This window comes from Heliangelus exortis, chromosome 7 (genome assembly GCF_036169615.1).
Source record: "Heliangelus exortis chromosome 7, bHelExo1.hap1, whole genome shotgun sequence".
Taxonomy (NCBI): domain Eukaryota; kingdom Metazoa; phylum Chordata; class Aves; order Apodiformes; family Trochilidae; genus Heliangelus; species Heliangelus exortis.
In genome coordinates, this window is record NC_092428.1 from 34,691,931 (window position 1) to 34,714,875 (window position 22,945).

Genomic DNA, 22,945 nt, shown 5'->3' on the forward strand with positions numbered 1-22,945 from the left:
TGGAACTGATTCTGCAGCAATTCTGGGAAGGCCTCAGGGAAAGCACAGCAGAGCCCCATCAGAAGATGTTTAATTCATAAATGTGGATATCTTCTCGAGGAAAGAGCATTTACTGCTTAAAGTAACTAATACATGCTTCTGTACAGTAGTGCATAGAGCTCTTGAACTTTAGTTCTTGAGCCTTAGTTCATGGAAATTCCTGTCTACAAAAGTGAATGTTTATATATTACATTTATTTTCTTTCTCCACAGAACACATTCTACCTTATTAATTCAAGACAATACTGGCTGCCTGCTCTCCAGTTACTTACCCCTACTCAGCTGTGGGGCTCAGCAGGTGTGTCACAAAGCCATAGGTGTAGGGTGTAGGGCACATGCCACTCCTATACACTGGAGCAGCCAACCTACGATGCTCTCTCCAGTGCATTTATTTCTTGCCTAGAAGGCACTGGGGGTCTGTGGCATTGCTGCTTCAAGCTACCCGCACAGTACATCTGTGAAGAGATGTGCCACAGTCACAGCTAACAGGATTAATAAGATATGTAGGATGCTTTTAGGCTTCCATAAAATCTAGCCTCCAGGAAGAACTGTTTTGATAATCGGCTCTCGTGGCTTCATTCACTGTTGTCTCTCTGTTGCCTCATCAGAGCTCTGTGACAGAAAATTTCTGGAGTTTTTAGCTATGTCCCTCTCATAACTTGGACACACAAAAAGGGCAGGTGGGCAGCTCTTAATGCATCTCACTGACTTGGCTTGGAGAGCAAAGTTCTTCATCAGGCTCTTGATGATGACTGACATGAATTTGTTTATCCTTTCATCTGGTTTACATATAAGTTCTCCTGCTTACCGTGCTTGCTAGGAAGATGTTCTGCTTGCTGAACTCCTCAGAGGTTGTTAGATGTTACTTGCAGTGGGCAGATCAAGCATCCCCAAGGTGATAACCCATGAACTGCTGCTGGATCATGCTGCTTCATGTGGTGGGTCTGTGCCCACCTCCTAATGTGGCTGAAAGATACAAGTCAGGACAGTGTTGCTCTCCTATAGGTTGTGCTATGAAACACCTGAAGCACAAGCAAGGCTTTGCAGAGAAGACTCAAAAACAGGGATTAACAAAAATAACTTTCTGGCTTTGTTGTCAGTGAGTGAGGTGAGGTTTTTTATTGGTCATTTTTCAAAGCTCATTGTCTTGGCAATGAGGTGTTTTTTTTATATGCGGGATTTGGGAAGATTGGCACATGTATGTTGTAAATTTACTTCTGAAACTGGATCCTAAAAACAAATGTTTTTGTACATGTACACTACAAAAACAAGTAGTTATCCTCATATTCAACTGGGGGGGGGGGGAGTTTTTAAAGTTCTAATATAAAACAAAGGAAGAAACCGTACAAATAAGCAAGATCGATCGTGGTTGTGTTTGTGATTGTGAATGTTGCCAGAGTTCTTCTATCTATCCATGTGCAAGAATAGATTAATTTTAGTTACACTCACAGTATACTGCCCTATTTCCCACTGCCATTCTAAAACTGGGATAGGAAGTAGTGGAAAACTGCAGTATAGTAATGTGGTTAATTGGTGCTATTTGCTAACAATTACAGCTTCTGTGATATTGTAAATACTGTTGGATTAACTCTTGTTTTTAATACTCTTAATACTCTGGTTATTTAAATATCCAGGAGCCTTTAATCTTTCAGTAAGATGTTGGTAATAGAAGTTACATTTGAAATACATGGGGAGTTCAGTAGGGTCAGGATAGTTTACTTAAGATTCATGTTGGGTTTTTTTATTTATTCCAGTCCTTGTAAGTCATTATTCAGTGGATGTTGTGCTGTGCTTGTACATCTGGCTGGGTGTGTCTCTGTGGGATGCAGATGGGGATCAGCCCTCGAAGGCTGTGGGCTGTCCTGTGTCTCCTGTCCCTGTGTGCTCAGGCTGTACCCATCGCTCCACACTGTGCTGCTGGCTGTGCAGGCATGGGCAGCAAATGCCAACCCTCTGCTGTGTGCCTTCCCAGCACGGGGGGGTCTAAAATGCCTCAGCTTCATTTCTGTCAGGGATCTGTCTGGATGTGTGTTAGACCTGTGTAAACCTGGTCCCATCAGGTGTATTACATTATTTTCTGCTCTGACAGTTCTGCAAGTCTGAAGGTCTTGTTGCTCTGTCTCGCTGTAGTACAGTCCTTAAGAAAATTACCTTCTACTTAACTCTCCTAAAACGAGTGAAGAAAAAATATGCATTTTATGTGAGTTCTAATTGAAAGCTGAGCTTCATTGGTGTTGAGGGTTTTCATCTTGTTCCTTGACACTGGTTTGACTAAGGAAACTACACTTAGGACAGATATTAGTGCTCTGTTTGGAGTAGCTTTGTGTGTATGTGTGCACATTTACATGCACCTTTCCTAAGTCTGCTGTGTTACTAGGTTTGCATTCATATATATTCATATGTACATACGAATAGTTTGGAATTACAAAGGAGAAGGGAAAATCTTTGGGTATTGTCCTGTTTTTTTTCTTTTGTTTACAACCCATGATTAGTGGCTCTGGTATTACCATTGCCTATTAATTGATACTCTGTTAGTTTACAGGTTATTAAGCAATTGATTAAATTTAAAAAATGGAATAATATCAACAATTAAGCTGTGAGTTGGCTAGTGAACAGTCTTTGTCATTTGAGGCATAGAGAAATAATGAAGGGCCAGAGGAGCATTTGGGTGTTTGGGAGCATGGTTATGCATTGTCACTTACTCCTTCTCAGTGACTGGGAATGTTTTCCAGGTGCTGAGCAGGCACAGCCTTGGGGTGGCTGTGGGAGCCCATCAGGAAGCATCAGCAGTGTGGGTCCCACGGAGGGAACTCTCCTCCCAGTAGTTTCAGGTGCCATCTGTTTGCCAGAGCCAGCACTGCCCATGGCTGCTGTCCCCGAGGGCTCTGGCCCTGGGCAGGCAGCAGTGGTGGCCATGCCAGCACCTCTGGGCCACCCAAACCTCCCAGGGCACCCCTGGGCTGTCTGCCCCAGCACTCCCCTCTCTGCAGAACTCTCCAGTCCATGTTTTAGCTCAGACATGTTCTGCTGTCAGCAGAGATGGGTGTGAACATGTTTGACAGGAGTTGCTGAACCGGAGTCTTGCTAAGTAAGAATATGTAGTGGTCGTGGGCTCCTCTGATTTTTGTTTTAAAGAGCGTGGCTGGCACTGAGGGTCATCCACAAGCTGAGTGAGGAGCAGACCTTGCAGGAGGGCAGCTCTGGTGTCATGCTGACCTGTCCTGTGCAGTCCTTGGTGTTTCCTCTGAGTCTGTGTTGCTGCAGTGTACGTGGAGGGCAGTTTTCCTCTTTGTGCTTGGGAATTACAAATGTTGTGTCACAAACTTATGCATTGTATGTGATTCATAAACTTTTTCCTGAGATTTAGTTGTTCATATGAAAGATAGATTGCTTTTAGTCACTGTTCTTGAATCATCCTTTATTAAAGGCAGGGATTGTTCATGCCGAATTAGCTGACCAGTTCAAGATTGTCATGTAGACTTTATTTTTTCCATTGATAATGAGTGGTTTGCATTTGTTTTGGTTTTTATTCCTTTTCTTTGAATTGTATTATTTGTTGTACATTTTGTTCCCTTATGCTCACAGAGTTTATGAGGGGCTCCTGAATATCCCAGTTGAAAACCTGAGACAGAGCTGCTCTTTGGGACAGGAAAGGAAGTTCCCAATGCTGTTCAATGTGCAGTTTGCTCAAGTTGTTCCCTGCTGTCCTGCCCTGCCTGTGAGGACCTGTTGCTCATCTCCTGGCACTGCCAGGACACCCTCTCCTGGTGTCTGCCTCTGGAGGCTTTGGCTAGCCCCTCCGCAGGACCTTGGGGTTCTCGGGATTCCCTCAGTCCTCCTAGTGATCTCAGCACTGTTAAAGTTGGGCATTTAGAAATTTGGCTTGGTTGTACGTTTTGTTCAAGTCAGTGTGCAAAGTCCATCCAGGCTGTTCTCCTTCACCTTCGTTTTGGAGCTCAGTTGAGTTTTCACAAAGCAAGTAAATTTTTTTTTTCTTTTAGCTTAAAAAATGAGCCTATTCTTATCTAAAAATAAGCTTCACAAAATAGAACCTACTTTCTATAATTCTTCTTCCATTTCCCTCTGAATGAAACTCAAAGGACATTTTCCAGGCTGTTAATTTGGTTTCATTTAGTTCTCTCCTTTTTTTTTTTTTATTTTTTTTTTTATTCCTTTTGTATGAAAGGCTTCTTACCCTGTCTAAATGTCTTTTCAAAAAAGGAAAAAGAAAATATTTCTTCCCTGTCTGAATATATTTTTGCAACAGGCTTAAAGCTTTCCTTTGGCCGTGGGGTGTAATTCTGTAGGAAATGGAAACACTGAGGAGAAGTGAGCCTACTCGTACGTTCATTTTAAAAAGCCTCTTGTTTTCGGGATATTACCAGCTCATGTGGTATCCATGTGTTCTCAGGCTTGCTACTTTTTCTTGTAAGCCTGACCAGTGCAATAACCAGTGTACCATAAATAGACTTCAAATGGAAACTCAGCATGAACAGAGACAGTTTTAGTGGGATTTGGAATTCCAGGAAAAGGTCAAACAGCTTTTAATTGAAGGGAGCTGCGGGGTGCGGTACGAGTGTCCTGTTATTTTAACGTGGATCCCATGTGGTTCTGCAGTCTAGAAGGAAACTGTGCTTGTTCCAAGGGGGTAGGGTTGCTATTTATGTCTCTCTTTAGTCAAAATGTGTATCCTTAGGTGGAATGGTAGGAGGAACCCAGGACCCTGCTCCCCAGGGGTGTGGGATGTTTGCCTGGTGAGCTGTACAACCCGAAGCAGAGCAGATCTCCCAGCTTTGGAGTGCAGGTGGGAAGGTACCTGCACACATCTGCTCATCCCTGGAGGCTCTGTTTAGAGCAGGCACATAGGTTTGATGGAGGTGTGCTGGGTAGGCTGGGTGCTCTGCCAGCACTGGGCACAGCACCCAGGGCCTTGAGCAGGGAGGGCATGGGAGGATGGCACAGACTCCCCAAAAAAACTTGGTGCTCAGGAGAGGGACTCCTCATGAAAGGATGCTCAGACCTTTTTCTTGCACCTTTCTCCTGTCTTTCCTGGTGCTACTGGAGCCTGTTGCCCTGAGGGCCTGAGCTGAGGCTGGGCTGGGGAGAAGGATCCAGAGCAAAGACTGATGGTCTGGAGGGGAGCGCAAAATGGAGGCTGATGGAGCGGGTTCTGGTTAGTGAATGGGGATAAATCGGTTAGCCAGGAGATGGGTACAAAGGGATTTTGCAATGAAGAGGACAAGGAAAAGGTTCATTTCAGTTATTACAAAAAGAATGAAATAATTTAATGAAGGACAGAGTATAGAGGGAGAGGATGGGAAGAAGGCCAGAGAGTCTGGAAGACATGAAATATAATGTGCCTATTTTTATACAGAAAAAAAAAAAAGGAAGATAAATTATCATTCCACTTGATTGTTATGTGCAGTACTTCAAAACTTAAAATAATTTAATTTATGGGGAGGTGACCATGGAGGGGTTGAGGGAGAAGGCTAGGTCACAGAATTTTGCCACAGAGAGATAAAACCAGAGAGGATGTGGCTGTGCCATAAGAGGGGAGTAGGGCAGTGGTGACTACAGCTGCTGGGGACTTGACTTGCTTCATCTCATGGCTTAGTTCTGGAATTATTTTTATAAATGCCTTACCCCCCTGAGATTCTGTGCTCTGTTGTTCATTAGTTGGAAGAGATGTGCAGGCAAATGAATTTTTAAAATTATATGTACCTCTACTTAATGACATGGATTTGTTTTAACTTTTTTCTCTTTGAACACTTGCCTGCGCCTGCAAATATAAAATATAGTGGGTGTCAGGAGGGGTTATATCAGCAGGGTAGGGAGCTGCGTTGAATTTTTTTTGCCCTGGGGTCAGGTGCAGGCTGTCCTAGCCATGGGTTGCATGGTGTCCTTTCTTTCTCAGCCCAGGGTCTTGCTGTACCTGGTGAAAGTTCATGGCAGCTCCATAGAGAACATTTGCCATTGGCTTCCAGGTAGGGCCTATTGCAGTTAAAATAAGGAAAGAAAGCCTTTTTAACCAACTAAAAAAGCCCCACCCCAAACTCCAAAGCAGTGTTTCACCACGTGAATCTATTTGCAGGCTCCTGCTTTTTCACAAATACGTGAGTTGGTAGATACTGTAATAGCTAAACATAGGAACAGGAGTGGAATTAGAGACTTTTATTCTAATTATTGCTTGTGGCTGATTCCTGCATGTGTTCAAAGCTTGTTCCTGGTCTACTTTCAAAATGTAGCTGCTGTAGATTTATTTTGCATAGGTTTGAGATCTTAAATTTTCTAGGGAGCTCTGAGTTTTCTGTATGTGTTTCCATGACCTCCAGTGGGAGGTATGGATCAATACAGTGCTGCTCTTCATTTATAATACCTGTCATCCAAGGACCTCAAAGCTGTAAAGAAGACAACTGTCTAGTATTGCCCATCTCATCCAAGCCTGGGTAGCAGAGGTGGAACAAGTAAGCGCATTGTCGGTTTTCTCTCTTGTGACATCCTGTGGGGCCTCCAGATACAGGAGGGTCCAGGGAACCCCAGGCTCTCAAAGACCAAGAAGAAACAAAATCCAGCAACCGCTTTTCCCTTCTTGGGAGGGAAGTCATTATTACTTCTGTAGCAGACATTGCCTTTTGGGTGCCTTACTGGGGAGAGGGAGCTGGGCATCATAGGGTGGTGCGTTGGGTCATAGAAGAATCAGGTAAGCCTTGGGTCACTGTGCAACTGTGTAGGTTGCTCAGCTGAGGGACTGCTGTCACTACTTGGGATTTAGTTTGGCATTTGTTTTTTCAATATTTGATCTGATTTCTCAAAACCAATCTTGCCTGGCATATGGGAGGTAGGAGCAGAGCTGGAGGGCCCTGAAGCTGTCTCATCAACTTCCCTCTGATCAACTGGGTTGTTTAACTTAAAATGTTTTCATTTAGTCATGTAGCAAATGCGGGAACTTCTACCAATGGCATTTTTATTCAAAACCAAAAGTATTTGTTTTCTCTCCTGGGATTCCTCAAGTATGAGTAACTTGATTTAAATATTCCTGATTGGTAATGATATTTTTCTCCCTTAAAGATCTTTAGCTCAAGTAAATTAAAATGAATAGCTGCACTGTCTATTTTTACACATTTTCACTCTGGTTTAACTGAAAAGCTCGAAGCACACTAAACAAAAATCTTAGGGTTGTGTATAACACAGACCATGTCTAGCAGGAGGTGAGGCCCTGGATGCAGAGTCCTGTGTGGCCTTGGATTCAGGGTTGTATTCTTTGGGGTGTTGTGCCACCTGTCACTTAGCTCCTGCGTGTGGATGCAGGCTGAGCTGAGGATTGGTTTTCTTTAGTGGGTTTACAAAAATGTCTGTCTTGTGTCAACTTTGGATTTTTCTTAAAATGTAAGAGGTCCCCAGGACATCTTGCAGCTGGCATAAGTAAAACGGAGATAAGTGAGGACTGCTGTCTGGTTTGTTTGTTTTTTAACATGAAAATTGCCTATTACCTACTGAGTAAGGCTACACTTTGTGTTTTTAAAATAAACACCCAGTACTGCTGAGGTCTGCTCAAGGCCTAACCCTGGCTTGCTTATCTAGTTTTTCATACCAACCAGAAAATATTAAGTGTCACAATCCCAAGATCTTGTTTTCTTGATAGTTTGAATCTGGCCTTTTGGTTTCCATCATACGCAAATCATATACAAAGCATGTTCCCAGTTAGTACCTGTTTTGTAGTTGATTTAAATGAATTTAAAAACCCAATAAACCTTGCACTGTCTTCATCTCTTCTGGTTAGAAGGCAGCTTGAAATCCCAGCAGCTCCTGGTTTATTTGTTGCTGCTTTTGTGCAACCATCAATCTGTACTGTTACTCAGTGGGTTGTCTCATTAAGTTCAGGATGAATAGGAAAAGAGTTAAGTTGCTGAATCAACAGTTAATGAGATTGTGGTTTTTTTTTAGAAGGGCTGTTTTATTGCCAGCCTGTCTGCCTTCAGTTTTTATTTGTGTCTGCAGCTTCCTTATTCTGGCTTTGAGTTAGGCTGTCCTGCTGTGGGGAAGGGCATGGCTTGGAGACATGGATGTTTTGTGCTGGGTGTTTACTAAGGTGTCCCTGAGCTTGGGCCAAGATTCACCCCAGTTGGCTTCAGGCACAGAATGAGGGACCTTTGCTCCTGTTTGTGGCCAGCCCTGTGCTCCCATACCACAAGCAGTAACTGCCAAAGGAAATACTGAGGAAAAATAATTGTTCCTAAGGAGTGACAATTTCACCTTCTTGACCAATTATTTCTGAATTCCTTAGCTGTCAAGAACTAAGGTATCAACAAAAGGGAGATGAGTGATAGCAAGGGAAAAATCTGGCACTTTCTTCCCTCATTTTTCAAAAAACTTTTGTAGTTTCTAGGCTTACAGAACTGGATGACCTTCAGAGACTTGTAGACAAGAAAATAAAATATTCTAATATTGGACTGCACACAAATCATTACAGCCACTTGGGGGCAAATCTTCACACAGCAAGCAGTCACTATAAATTAGTAAGATTAAGTTTGTGTCAAGTATTTAAAACACTTGATGGACAATAGAGCAGAATAGACACTTCATGACTGAGTATTTGCCTCCAGGGAGATGGTGTCATTACTGAGGGGAGGATGTTCAGGCATCTCTCTGGTTTTCAGCTCGATATGTTCTGCTTTCCTCCCACAGATACTGTACATTCCTGCTGTTTCTGGGAGAGAGAAGTCTGATTTGGGTTTTTGTTCCTTGCTATGGTGTAAAAATTATCCAGAAGTTGTGTTGTTGAAGATAAAACTAAAAAATTGTTTCTCTTAGAGCTGTATATTTATTGTGTGAAAATTAGTTACCTCCCTCCCTAATCAAGGTGGGGGTGGGGGCCATGTTTCTGAAAAGGCAGAACTTTGCACTTACCTTATATTTGCTTCTTCAGTTTTTCTAACTGCTGTAGTAATCTTGTAATGCTTCTCCTAGTTTATCCTTGAGAGGAGCTCTGGTGTGCTGAAGCACAGTCATCTCTGAGCCAATTCATCATGTAAACCGATGTAACACTTGTGAGAGCTGGGTATTGGCAGTTCATGCCAAGTTTTTGATGTCCAGCCAATGAATCTGTACTTTTAAAAGCACGTATTTCAATACATATCAAGTCTGTTGATATAATTGCTTGATAATCATGCATGTGTAGGAGTGTTGTGAATGTTTTGAAGTCCTAGGCAAAATGTGCCGTTTTAGGGAAAAATCTGAGAAAAATCTGTCCAGTGGAACTCAAGGACATCCTCAAGTTTGTACTCCTTTGTTTAACTGTATAAAAACCTCTCTGCTTGAATGCTCTGAGGATTGCAATAGTATTGGCATGTTGTTATAAAAATTCATTCCTTTTATTCTTAATTAGTTTTTGTATTTTGTTTTTCAGCCAGAAAATTTACAGAAGAATTGGCTTCGGGAATTTTATCAGGTAAGGCAAAACTTGCTTTCTCATGGAGTTCTATGCCCATTAGCTTATTGGCTTAATAAATAATGTGAAAAACAGTTGCTTTGTAAAGCTGATGTCAGCAAGTATTTTATAGTCAAAAGCAGTCCTAAAAAGTACATATCATTCTGGATTTACAAGTAACAAGTATGAAAGTTCAATGTATAAACATAAGTTGTTCTCATTGACAGTCCTCTGCCTTTTAAAAGGTTTGACATTTTGTAAATATGGCTTTAGTTTCACATGAAATGGTCTTTTAACTCTTCTGAGTAAGAAATATATTTTAGTAATTTATAAATATATATATAATAAAATAAAACATTTAAACTCACCTGTATTTTTAAATTAAAATAAAAAAGACAGAATGGGGTGATGGTGGAAAAGTTACCCTTTCTGCTGGTGGTGGGTGGCAGCCAGGCAGTCCCCAGCCTGCTGGGGGGAGCAGTGCCCTGCCACAGCCTTGAGCCCTTCTTCCTTTCTGCAGCTTGTGCAGCAGGATGGCTGTTGACGCTGTGCTCCCAAACATAGTAGGAAGTGGAATAAAACTTGATAAAAAGCTCCTTAAGAAATAGACTAATACACTTGTGCCAAAAGTGGCACAGCACTGTCCTGCTTAGGAGGCTGTGTAGCAGCTTAGCAAAGGTACAACTTCAGAATGGGTTTGATTTGCATGCTGTGTGCCATGTTGAAAGCCTCTACAAACTGAAGTGCATCAAAAGTACTGGAAAATTACTCTTAATAGTTCTTTGTAAACTTGAAACCCAGATAAACCACAGACCACAATTTTTTTCCATTCTTCTGAGGAATTCAATTTGCATATGTAGTTATGTCAATACAGCTTGCATAACTTGTGAGGATTAAGTCCTTTTGTAAGCAGACAAAATAATCTCCACAAAAAAAGGAAGCGATTGCCACCTTTAAGTTTAGTATTTCTAGAAATTACATCTAACATAAATTTGTCTTTGAACTGATATCAAAGAACACATAAATGAAGTAGCTTGGGCAGGGGGCAGGGGTGGGCTTGTTTTTAAGTTTCAGTTAGTTAAAGTAAGGGATTTTAATTGCTATGATAGGGGAATACAAGTCAATATTATTGTTGATTATATGCTTTATGCATTTCTGAGAATATGGCAGCATATGGAGGACTAATAACATTCAAATGTCACATGCTAATTTTTTTTAACTTTTGCCACTGATTTTTGAAAAACGGACAATCTAATGCTGCTTGTTTAAACAATTTTTCCAAGAAATGCAAACAGGAAAAAATATTTTGAATTTTCAGGATTGTTTTTAATGACACAATGTAGCAGTCCATAAAGTAGCATACCCTTGATTGCTAGTGTTGGCAACACAGTTGGTATAGCTGAAAGATGCTGTTGTGTCCAATCTGGTTTCCTTGGATTCATTGGTCTCCCTCTGGTCTTGCAAAAGTGCCAACTACATTTTGGGTGACATCTGACTTTATAGTTTAAAATTGCTCTAAATATCAAATGCTGGGTAATTTTCTGTCAGCTCACTATTATTTGCTATATCCCCCCCACCCCTGGGAAATAGAAAGCAAGATGAAGGAAGAGTCTGACTGAACTCAATTCTGGATATTTATAGCTATTGTCTGTTGTTGTGCTCCTCGGGGGAGAGGTGGTGGTGGAGCCTTGCCCATGCATGTTCTATAGCACTGGAATAGACTGCCCTTGACATGCCACTGGCAACAGGCTCCAAGGAGGAAAGGGTGGCCTGGATCTCAGAAACTTGCCTGTTTCCCATTGCTAAATTTGTGGTGAAGCTTTTCCTCCTTTCTGCTCTCCTTTTTCCATTTGACCTGATAGGTGAATGCATGGTGTTCATTTGGGGGCTTTGTTAATGCTTTTCCTTATAATATAAGCCATAGATAATTTTTTTTCTCATTATATGTGTGTAAACAAGAAGGTTTGAACCAAGTCAGCTTTTGTAAAAAAGCAGTAGTAGGAAAAACAAGGTCAGCATTTCTACTAGTGCTGTAGTAGTGAGATGCTGTAGGAGTAAGAGAAGGCTTCTGAAATCAGATGAGCAACCTGCTCTTGGTGCTTGGCTTTCCTGCACCTCGCCTCGTACTCCATGCAGCACTGTGCCTCTTCCAGCAGCAAAATCTGTGCTCGTTAGTAGTACCAGTATTACTGGTAACTCCAGTTTTAGATGTTAGTTTAGACTCCCATCCTCTTTTCAGTAAAAATTCAGTGAGGAGGGAAGGTGGATGTTAGGAGGAGAGTGAAAACAGGTGTATGTATGAGTAGTGGCTTGGATTATTTTGTGTTCAAAGGGGAGGAATTCAGTGCTTAACAAGAAATTAGATGGTTTGAACTAGTTTTTATGCAAATGTAGAGTATCCACAGGGTATGCAAATCAGATTATTGTCCCATTTGTGTAAAGTGCCTAGTACCCAGGGTCAGAGCTATTATTCAGTTTGCAGGGGAAAACAAAACAAAATGGGGGAAAAAGAAGCTTCAAGAGCATCCAGGAAGCTGTTTACAAGGGAGAGCCATAGGGGCACACAGAAATGACTGCATTTATTTAGTGTTTTGTTTTCTTTTAACTTCCTCCTTCCCCATCCCTTGTACTTTCTTAACTGAATTGGGTGTAGTGTTTGGGGTGGGAGGAGTTTAGGAGCTGGAGCTACTGAAAATTGTAACTAATTTTAGTAACAATCTTTTTGAGTAGGATTTGTGGTAAATGGCCATTTTAGATTAAAAGATGAAGGCAGAGAGCTGTTGTTTTGGGGTTTTTTTCCCTAATGCGATTTTCCATGTTGCTTAATGTGTTTGAGAGTATATGGAGCCTTTATTTGTAGTAATACCGAAGTTAAAAGTTTACCTGAAGGCTAGAAGTCATCTTGGTATTGCTGCATGTAAGTTTCTTTTATTACCCCAAAGCAAGAAGGAAAAAACAAAAAACAAGCAACAAAACTGAGCCACTCAAAGTTATGAGTTCATGAGTTATTTAAGTGGGCTTGATCCTGTATGTTTAACTAGAAGGGGTGAGTAACCTAAATGCTCTGATGGACTCCAGCAACCCCCATGGGTTTGGATCTTGGGCTTTTTACATATGGGTGCTTTTTCCTCAGGTTGGGCTGTGTGTGGATTTTTATGTGACTCCACAACCCAAGGAAGGGACAGCAAGGCCTGCCTGTGCTTCTTGAAGCTAAAAACTCCCTGTGGGGGTCTGGGTGGGGAATCCCAGCTCTGGCTGCCCAGGGGACCTTTGCCTTATTCAGACTCACAGAAATTGCAAATAGTCTGAATGCTGTAGGACCACAAACGCTAAATTGACATAGACATATTTCACAGATTGTAAGGAAACTGAAGTTCATATTTTGCCTCTTTTGTCTTGATCCCTCTCAAAGATGAAGGAGCTCTCTGCAGGACCCAGATGTCCTGTGACATAGTGGGCTGCACTCCTCCACCCCACCCTATCCACTCACTTGTCCCATGTCCAAGTGGCCTGCAAACTGTAGGAATGGAAGGAAGGAGATTAACTTTCTGTTTTTCATGAGTGTTGTATTTGTACTTACCTGTGTTGGAGCATCTTGCTCAATTACCCATGTTCAAAAAAAACCTGACCATGGCTTCTTTTACCCTATTTTTGTGTATCCAGAAATTGAGAATAATGCACATCTTTGTAAAAACATTGTGCTGTTACAGATACATAATCAGTGTGTATGTGATCTATAACCTTTGGCAACTGTGAGTTTTCAGCTCTGAAGGAAGTATTCATTACTTGTTATTGTGTACTGTTTGTTCTTTCATAACAGTAGAAAACTAGTAAAAGGTAATGAAGCATAGCCAATTAGCTCTTAGTTGGAGGGTATTTATTATATGAGAGGATGTAACTAATATTCAGGTATTTTTTTATGGTTTAACGTGCAAGGAATGCTACAGAGGCCTCTGCTATTATGCCAGTGCTGCTTCCTCATTAAAAAATGGCATGTATAATTCTTTTTTTCTTTTTATACCTGCTGTGATTTCAAGCTTCCAAGGATTTGAATGGGAACAAAAAAAAAAAACCAACAAAAAACAACCCACCACATTCTACATTTCTGTTCAGAATCTGGAAAGGTTTTCTGTTGCAGCTGCTATAGCACAGGAAAGTTATTCTTCAGTGTCTCTGAAGTCAGAAACTCCATGTTCAAGGCTCACTGTTACACATCTTTCATAACTCATGCCTGAATCCTACTTGAAACCATTTGTTTTACTTTCGCCTTACCAGTTTATTAGTTTTACTAGCTGTGTAAGAAGAGATCTTAATGAAGCAAAGTGCTCCAGCAGTTAAAATTAATAACATGATGTGCCAGCACATTTTTGCTGTGTTCTCAGTAAGTGGTTACTGGATGTATTGCTTTGAAGCAGTCAGAGTTGGATGTTTGCTTTACAAGATTAAATAGTTATAAGTGTTTTCTTATTATGGTAATTTCATGGAGCCATCCAAGTAGATAAGATCAGGATTTGGAAACCCAAACTGATTTGGAGTAATAAAGCGGGTGGAGAGCTGGGACTGCATGTTGTCCCTGCAAGGGACCACAAGTGAACTCTTATGATGTTTGACTTCACAGCCTGTGTTTGGCTAATATTTATCTCTAAGTTAGTGAAGAAAATGAACCAACCAGTTAAACTTTGTGAAGATGCTTTATTAGTCTGTTGTTAATGAAGTCTGTGATTGCTGACTGCTGGCAGGTGACCTCCCAAGGCACCTTCTTAGGAAGAAGAGTGTCTGTATGGGGACATGGGTTTCTGTTCTGCTGTGCTGACCCCAAGCCATGACAGTGTGGTTAGAGCCTCCTGGCACTGCGGGCAGGACAGTGTGCACCACAACCTTTCTGTCTGCCCCTCTGTTGGAGTGCCCTGAAACCCACCCAGTACCTGTCCCACCACCACAGTGGTCACCTTTAAGCAGAGACATTCATCCTGGACTTAGGTTTCCACAACTTAGTGTGGTTGTTAAATTTCTGTTCTTCAACAGTTCTTGCTGAAAATTAAAATAGAAATTTAGACATTTTGTAAAGGGAAACACTTATCTTGAATGTTGGTAGTAGTAGTTCAAAGCCACATTAGATATGTGTCCTGTTCAGTGCAATGTTTGGACATGATACTTTAGAAACTTTCTCTGCAAAGCTTTCTCTTAATAGTTTGTAAATCTATAAAATCACCTAGTATTAACATAAGCTTTCATAATTTTATCAGACTCACATCAAAGGAAAAGCATGTCCATGTCACAGTTGGATACAGTGTCTTGGGCTGAAGGTTTGTTTGGGTTTTTTTTGCCATCTGTTCTGTAGTCTGCTTATCTTTTTTTATTTTGAGTTGAACTTTCTATGGGGCCCCAGCTCATTCTCAAGTCCTTATTGGTGATGGTGTGTTTAAAAAGCAAAGTTGCTACATATCAACTTTAGTTAGGCAAAAACTGGCATGAATGAGCCAACTGAAGTGCACAAATATCCACAAAGGTGCATTCTAGTATGTGAGAGGGAATATTTACTTCCTTTCTATAGTAGCATTTGTCAGTAGCTTGCCTCAAAAGGCTCCATGGAACAGGCTGGTGTCAAGATGTTTCAGTGATGGAGAAGCTGAGGAGGAGAAGAGAACCAGTGGCTATTACCCCCTTTTTGCAAGTCTCACCTTATTTAGCTTAGAAATGATGTAATTTATTGAATTTACTGCATGATCTGTAAATAGTAACATGCTGTGTTCCTTTGGCTTTGGCTCAGTGGAAAGAAGCTGCATTTTGCTGATCTTCAATTAATTGCCTTTGAGCTTGATTTTCTAACAAGACTATTTGCCTGGTCTGGAATGAGGAATTTTGTACCCTGTCATCAGATCAGGTGACAATTTCTGTTGTGGTTTGAAATAAACTTTTTTTTTTAAAGACATTTTTACAGCACAGTTAGTCACAATTGATGTACATAATTAAAAGCAAGACTCCGATGGTTTGTTGTCTGTCCCTTTCCAGAGTTGCAGGGTACCAGCAGTAAAACTCTAACAGTGAGTATGGACAGAGAGCTGTCCATCTGGGGTTGCTGTTCGGACTGTTCAGCAGTTGTGCCCATCTCCTGCACATCCTGTCTGCCCCCCGGCCCCAACACACAAATGGGGGGATGCTGCAGAGAGCCCCCATCCTGCCGGTGCCAAAGCCTGCTGAGACCAGTCAGTTTATTATTCTGGTCAAAGCAGCTCATGGAAACTGGGCAGTTCTCCCTCTGGCCCTGTGGACAAGGTGGCCTTTGTGCTGGCCAGGACTGCTAAGTGCCACCCGGGCACAAGCAACTCGTGTGCCAGAGCATTAATGTGTTACTTGCCTGATTGCTTGCACCAGCACACCCCTGGTTATTTTAGACTGCTACCCTCCTAAAGATTGAAATAGTGCTCGAGGTTGTGTCCATTAATTCACAAGATAATAAGACATGAACTAGAAACTGTAGAAGCTCAAAATCAACACAGATTTTTTTAGACGTGTTGCTTGCAATGCTAAATATCGTGAACAGCCAGAAAATTTATTGGGACAAAGTAACATTGAATGTGTGATTAATGCAGAAGCAAATTTATAAATACTGTATATGTAATTTGGTTCATGACCAAAGAAAACGTATGTTTAGGGGTTTTTAGCATGCCAGTTGCATTCTAGTGCTGTTTAGTATTTAAGGTACTTTAAAAATTAATTCAAGTGTTTGAAGTCTTATAACTCTCAGACAAGATGTTTTGATCATTCCAATGGGGTGAGATCCCCTTGGAGGTGAGTTGGAAGAGGTTATATATACATTTGATTGAAATCCCTAGGTACTAATTCATAGTACCTAAAAAAAGAAAATACTAGGTAAAAATATTTGATTTAATAGTTGTATATTATGAGTCTTTTATGTGCATAACAAATGATGCTTCCCTTAATTGGTTATTACTGTTCCACCAGTTACTTCTCAGACAACAGCTGGTAGTCCTCCTTCCAGAAATAACACACCTGGATTTGTCAATTATATTGTATGATAATAGTTGTAGGAACAAATCTGTAAATGGTTGTTTGTCTCTGTTTCAGGTTGTACATGCACACAAGCCCCACTTCATGGCTTTACACTGTCAAGAATTTGGAGGAAAAAACTATGAAGCTTCCATGTCTCACGTGGACAAGTTTGTTAAGTAAGTACCTGGAAGGTGACAACTTAAAATTTAACATATAATTTGAAGCAGAAGTCTTTAGATGTGTAAAGTATATAAGGTTTGAAACATGTATCAGTGTTGTCACGTCATATGACTGTGCATAATGCTGAAGCTTTGTATTAGTTAAGAAATCAGGAATAGTAACAAAAGCTTCCTCTGGGCATGTCCTGATGAGATACGGAGTATCTAACCTCCCTTTAGTATCGTGTGAGCTGAGCTCCCTGTGCCATAACCGGACACTTGGGAAGCACCTCCAGGCTCAGCGCTGCGGGGTGGGGTGGTGGAGGGTCCATCGCAGCGCCTGCCCCGGCTGCCGGGAGCTGCTCAGGGCGGTGCGGTGGGAGCCTCTGAAGCACAGGTTATGTGCCACAACTCGTGCTGTCATCAGGGTCAAAAGTTAGTTCTGTGGTGGCAGTGCAGTCAGAAGGAATGCTGCCGGAGCTGTCAGCGCCGGAGCGCGGTGAGGTAAGAGGTAAAGGCGTTTCTGTGTAGGTGAGGCAGAGCCTTCAGGCAGGGTGCATCGAGTTGTTAGTTCTCAGCCCCTGGTGCTGCCGCACTTCTGTTAAAAGCCCCTGCGTGCATCAAATAACCTCTATAAACCCCTTGCGGACACGCAGCATTTAAAAACAGGGCTCAGAAACCCAATCCCCGATTGTGTGCCGCCCTGGCCCGCTCGCCCGCCGCTCCGGAGGTAGCAGGGCCGGGCACCCTCCGCGGCGTGGAGCTGCCGCCTTTCGGCCACGGGAACGTCTCGCCGGTGCCTGTCGAGGAGCAGCCGGTAGCGGCAGGGGGGGGACAGAGGGTATCGGTACCGCCGCCCCTCAGCCCCTGAGACGTCCCTGAGAGGGCGAGGGGCTCGGCCCGCGCGGAGCGGCAGCGCCCCCTGCCGGCTGCATGCAGTGCCGCAGAGGCGGCCGCCCACTCCCGGGCACTGTCCGGGACCCCCGCGGCACCCCCGGGACCGGCACGACGGGCAGGGCAGGCGGGGCCCGTCCCTCCGTGGGACAGGGAGCCAGGGCTCGCGGGGGGCAGCGCGGCAGAGCCCCGCCAAGGGCACGTCTTGTGGCACCGGAGCTCATTCAACCACCAGGGGCCTTGAGCACGAATCTGTTTCTGTGGAATTTTGTGGTCTTGAGAGTGTCGAGTTTGTCACAGCTGTGTCCAAATGGCACACAGGAACTTGATAGCTTATGTTGAAAGGGAAGCTGCCGTGGTCCCCTGGGGTGCTGGGGAGGTGGTGGTACAGAGAATGATGCTGATGCATCTCTTTAGATTTATATTTTCAATTTCTTCTTTCCCTTTTAGGGAATTGTTATCAAGCGATGCGATGAAAGACTACAACAGAGCTCGGGTGTACCTGGATGAGAACTATAAATCACAGGAGCATTTTACGGTAAATTTCTCTGTTTCAGCAGTTTAGTTCAACCCATGGTGAATTTCTTCCATTAAACCGTTTGAAGTTTTTGGTTGCCGTGGGAGTGTGGGCTGTTTCTGTCATGATGAGGATTACATCTTTATTAAGAACGTTGACTTTGTAGGTCATGTAAATGCTGGTATTGCAGAAGTACATCAATTTAAAAAACAGAAATATCAGAATACACAGAAGGTCTTTTCTGTTGCTTAAAATGATTATTTAAGGGTTTTTTTTCCCCTCTAGTAATTAACCTTAATGGATCAGAAATACCTTCCATTCAAGAAAATGTTTACTGTCTGACAGCTGGAGGTTGTGCCAGGCCTGGAGCATGATTACCTGGTGACAGGGCTTGGCAAGTGTCCAGGGATTGTGCTGGGAATCTCCAGAGCTGATTCACAGGCTCACTTGCCTGTGAAGTTGTGAGGAGGACCAGAGTACAGGTTTCCACGAGCATGAAAATTAATACTAGGTATATGTGTGTGGAGTTGGCTTTTGTGCAGAGCAGAAGTGATTGTGTGGTTATTGCTCTGACTGCACAGCACGTGGACAGGTCTGCTGGAGTTCTGGGTGATGCTTGCCAGGTTGTACAAGAAGGAGCAGTCCCTTGAGGGTGAATCAGTGGCATCTCCCCTCTCTCCAGGACAGCAGCATTAGCTAGGGGAGAGGAACTGTAAAACAGATACTGCTTTTGTCCCTGCATACAGGCAGAGTGCAGCATGGGTGTTCTGACTTCCAGTTCTTGTGTCAGAATTCTAAAAGAGTAAGGAAAAGACAGAGGTGAATCATAGAATGATGGGTTTTCTCTGACTGATACTCCTTTCAACCAATGAGAATCTTTTAGAGCTGACTCAGTTCAATGTGGAAAAGAGTAGAAACTCAAAAGACAAGTGATTGTTTAATTATGCTTTATATTACTATTATAAAGAGAAAATGCAGTGTATTAGAGGAATATTTTAAAGTCTCCCTGTTAGATTGTCAGTAATAATGGCTTAGAACCAAAGCCAGAAAACCTGGAAGAGGGAGTGTGTACCTTTATATCAGGCTTCTTAACCTTTTGACTTCTGATGGTCTCCTCTGGCACTTAATGCTGACAGTCCTCATATGTAGGTCACAAATCAGAGATTCATAGAAATAGCTTCTTACACATGTGATTTAAACTGGCAGTTCTTCAGCTACTTTGTTCATTCCTTGTGTGCATCTAACTGATGTGCTGGATGAGCAGGGGTTTCACAGCTGCAGTGTGTCCATTTAGGGTAAAGTTTTAGTGTTATCTCCAGTGTGGTTTGGCTTGCACAATGTCATGCGTCTCCCTGTTTCCTCATTAGTTCTCTTTGATTGTAAAGTTTTTTAACTTCTGTGGGCTTTTTTCCATCCCTTCTAAGGGATGAAATTGGCAGCACATGGTAGCTTTGTAGTTATTACACTATTACCTCCCTTTCTTTGAAATATAAACATTTATCACATATATTGTTGTATAATGCTATTTTCTTTAGAATTTAGGAAGTCCAAGCAGTTGCAGTTTGCTTGCCTTTTACCCCTGCTGCTCTCATATCCCCTTTCCTAGCAGTTTTGGCATCACTTCTTCTGTAAGGCTTTTCTTGGCAAAGCTAAATCAGATTTTGCTGCCCATATCTCCTCAGCTTGGCTGTGTTAGGACTGACAGTGAGATCTGGGAAAGCATTGTCAGCACGTGTCCCGTGTGGGAATTTCTTCTACTCAAAATTATTATTAAATTTATTAAACAAGACACAAGATGAAGCCCCAGCCTGTAGAATGGGCAGTGAGTGCAGCTGGGGGAATGTGTTGGATGCTGCTGGTGGTAGGTCTCTGCACCTGGTGGGGTGGTCACCTTGCAGTCTCCACGGGAAGGGGTGAGAGGAAGAGTAAGATTTGGCAGTGACTCATGACCTAGGACTTTAATTCAGGTGAGCATCAAGAGCCTTGTCAGCAGGGGTTTCACAGAGAGTGCAGGGCAGCGTGCAGACATGTGGATGGAGCAATCCATATCACATTTCAGAGATGTGCAGTGCTATAAAATTTAAAAATGGTCTGAAGATTAATCTCTTGGCAGAAAGCTGCTACATTAGGGCTAATGCTTATCTGCTCTGGAAAGATGACAGCATTGGAGTTAAGAGCTCCCAACAGTTATGAATGAGGTTTGGGGTGACAGTCTTTGCAAACCTAACAAGGGTTTCCCAGAAGTTTCAGATTAACTAAACAGGCAGTTCAGATGCTGTTCCAGTTCTGACTGGAAATACAGATAGCAAATTAGTGTGGACAAACTGACCTGTGTGATAGCCAGAAATTTTCAGGTGACCATATAGGTTGACAATGCTTTTTAAAACTCAGCCTCCTGTAAATGTCTGCTTAAAAACATGATAATTTATTTTTTGTTATGTAAAACTCAAACAAGAAGGTAGATCTTTATTTCTGCTGGAGGATGTGTAATTAGTGAAGAAAGAAGGATACAAGAAGACCAAAATCGGTAAAAGTCAAAGCTGGGAAACTCAGTAAAATTGTTTTGTTTATTTCAGAGTAGACCCAATGGACTTCACTCTTAACAAAGCAGATCTCTGCAGTTGTCTTGATTTTTCCCAAGGTCCTAGCATTTGCACTTGCTTGTTAATTTTCCTGTGTTTGGTATATTTCATGTAAGGGGTAAATTATAAATCTTGATGCTTCCCTATATGAAGAGTTACTCAGAAAAAGTTGTGTTTGATGAACCTGTGGATACTCCTCAGGTAGCCTAAGTTTATTGTGAATAAGGTGGTTTTTATTCTGGAATAGCAGCATTCATACTGAAGCTGAATAGCAGCCAGAAATAAGTTGATGTTTTCATCAAATCTATAATTATTTTTATATGAAAATATCTCAGTATAATCAGTGACCTTTTTTTTACTGTAATTAGATCACAGCTAGTTTTGTTTGGTGCCTGTATTTATTGATTTCTGGGATATTCAATTAAGGTTTTCTATTGCTTAGCAGATGCTTTTTTGCTTCTTTGCTTGCCTTTTTTCTTTTTTTTTCGTTCATTGTTCCAATGAAGGCAGAATGCATATCTTAAAACATACCTGCTGTGTTGAACACGAGTTTTCAGTAGGCTGAGAGAAAATCTTTATCGCATTAAGTCAGACCCTGAGGACTTCCAGCAAACCAGATCTCTGAGAGCAAAGCTGCCACCTGCTCATGGGAGTGAGCACATCAGGAATTGTGTAGTCATTACAGCACTCCACTGCCTTGTGGAAGCATTTGCACAGCAGGATGGTCACTTTACTTCTGGTGGTAGGTTTATTTTCAAAAAATAAACAGAATCCTCAATTACCTGTCTGCTTGCTCAGCCTGATAGATAACCTTGCAGTGACAAAAATGCTGTTGGGCTCCACATCTTATGTTCTGAAGTTTCAGCTTTCTCCCCCTAGTAAGGATGTATAGAATTGTATTTAGTTGATTGCATTGCATAGCAGATTTTTTCAAATGAAAAAAATGAAAAGAAAAATACTTCTTGAAACTAGCACTTCTGACTTCAGGAGAATGTTTGAATAATGATAGCGCTGTAAATTGCAGGTGTTACTTTGCACTGTTAATATGAGAAAATTGAATCGAGAGAGGATGCTGTGCACATGTGGCTGTGTTCCTCCAACATTCAAGGTTTGAGATAATGATTTAAATGCAACTTCCCTTAAATAACTAGCCAGGAAATGGACATAAAGATTATTAATGGAATATACAGCAGAGAAGAATCCTTTTTTTCTGACAGGCTTTCTTCCCCCATGCACTGCCCAGCCAGTGGTAGGGTTATGGAGGTGCTTGTCTTGCTGAAGGCAGCAGAAACATTGCTCCATAAAGGCCTCGTGAGGAGTGGGACTCTGGAGAGCACTTGGGGGCTGCCATTGCAGCACCTCTGGTGGGTCACAAGTCCTTAGGGCTGTGTAGGGGATCTGCACGTTCCTCAGGCTATCCCATTGCTGGGCTGGGAGCAGGACAGGAGCAGGAGCTGCAGTGCTGGCTCAGAGTCTGGTGTTACATGGGTCAGGCAGGAGCAGTAAAGACAAAGTGAAGATAAGCACTGTAAAAAAAAAAAAAAAAAATGAAATGCTCGAAGTGTGTAGTAACACAGAGGTTTTCTCTTGGACTAAGTAAATGTGTGTGTGTGCATTGCCATAATGTGTAGAAAATGGTTATGATTTTTAGATGTAAAATATCTCTTAACCAAAGCTAAATATTGGGTGGCCTGCAGTAGGATCTAGGAGAGACCTTTGCTCAACTCCTTATCCTTAATAATAATAACCTGAGATACCATAAGTGGGAGGTCTTCAGTGGTCCTAAAGTACAGGCAGCATTTTATTCAGGTGTGTTATTTTACCTTAAAATTATATCTGCTCATTACTGAGAGAATAGTCAAGTTAATTTTTGTTAGATTAATGATGTTTGAGTAATATTTTTTGTTGAGCCGAGTTCAAATAATTGGCCATTAATTGAAAAAGGAAATTGAATTGAATTTATCTTGTACATAAATCCTGTCACAGTTATTAATGGGCCTCAGAAAATATCAGCCTGTTCCCAGAAATGAATGGTGTACACTGATTCTTCCGAGCTTATTAGCTGTGGCAGTTTAGAGTTTTGTTAAATCAAAAAGATGATTTAGGAAGAGAGACATAATTGAATTGAATATTGGGGGAGTCCAGATTATTCTTAGCCCCTTTCTCCATTAACAGTTTTAAGGAATTTTCATTTTTTGCGGGAAGACAGATTGTCCCCAGGAGGGGGAGCTGGAGCACCAGGCTGGAGCACTGCTGGGGAAAGCCGGGCTGCAGCCCCCCTGGGCTAGAGGGGTCTGGGGGCTGCTGCCCCTCTG

General features: G+C 42.1%; 1 protein-coding gene across 3 annotated transcripts in view; it reads left to right on the forward strand.

Annotated features, from left to right (window-relative positions):
• Positions 1-22,945, forward strand: part of INPP5A (inositol polyphosphate-5-phosphatase A) — a 157,875-nt gene that overhangs the window by 27,221 nt on the left and 107,709 nt on the right. For 2 of the 3 annotated variants that reach the window (XM_071749725.1, XM_071749724.1), the window contains exons 2-4: positions 9,449-9,486; positions 16,555-16,655; positions 17,982-18,069. In XM_071749725.1, the coding sequence (XP_071605826.1) occupies positions 9,449-9,486; positions 16,555-16,655; positions 17,982-18,069 (227 nt within the window). Of the gene's footprint in view, positions 1-9,444; positions 9,487-16,554; positions 16,656-17,981; positions 18,070-22,945 lie in introns of all 3 variants that reach the window. The other variant, XM_071749726.1, reaches the window with a different exon arrangement.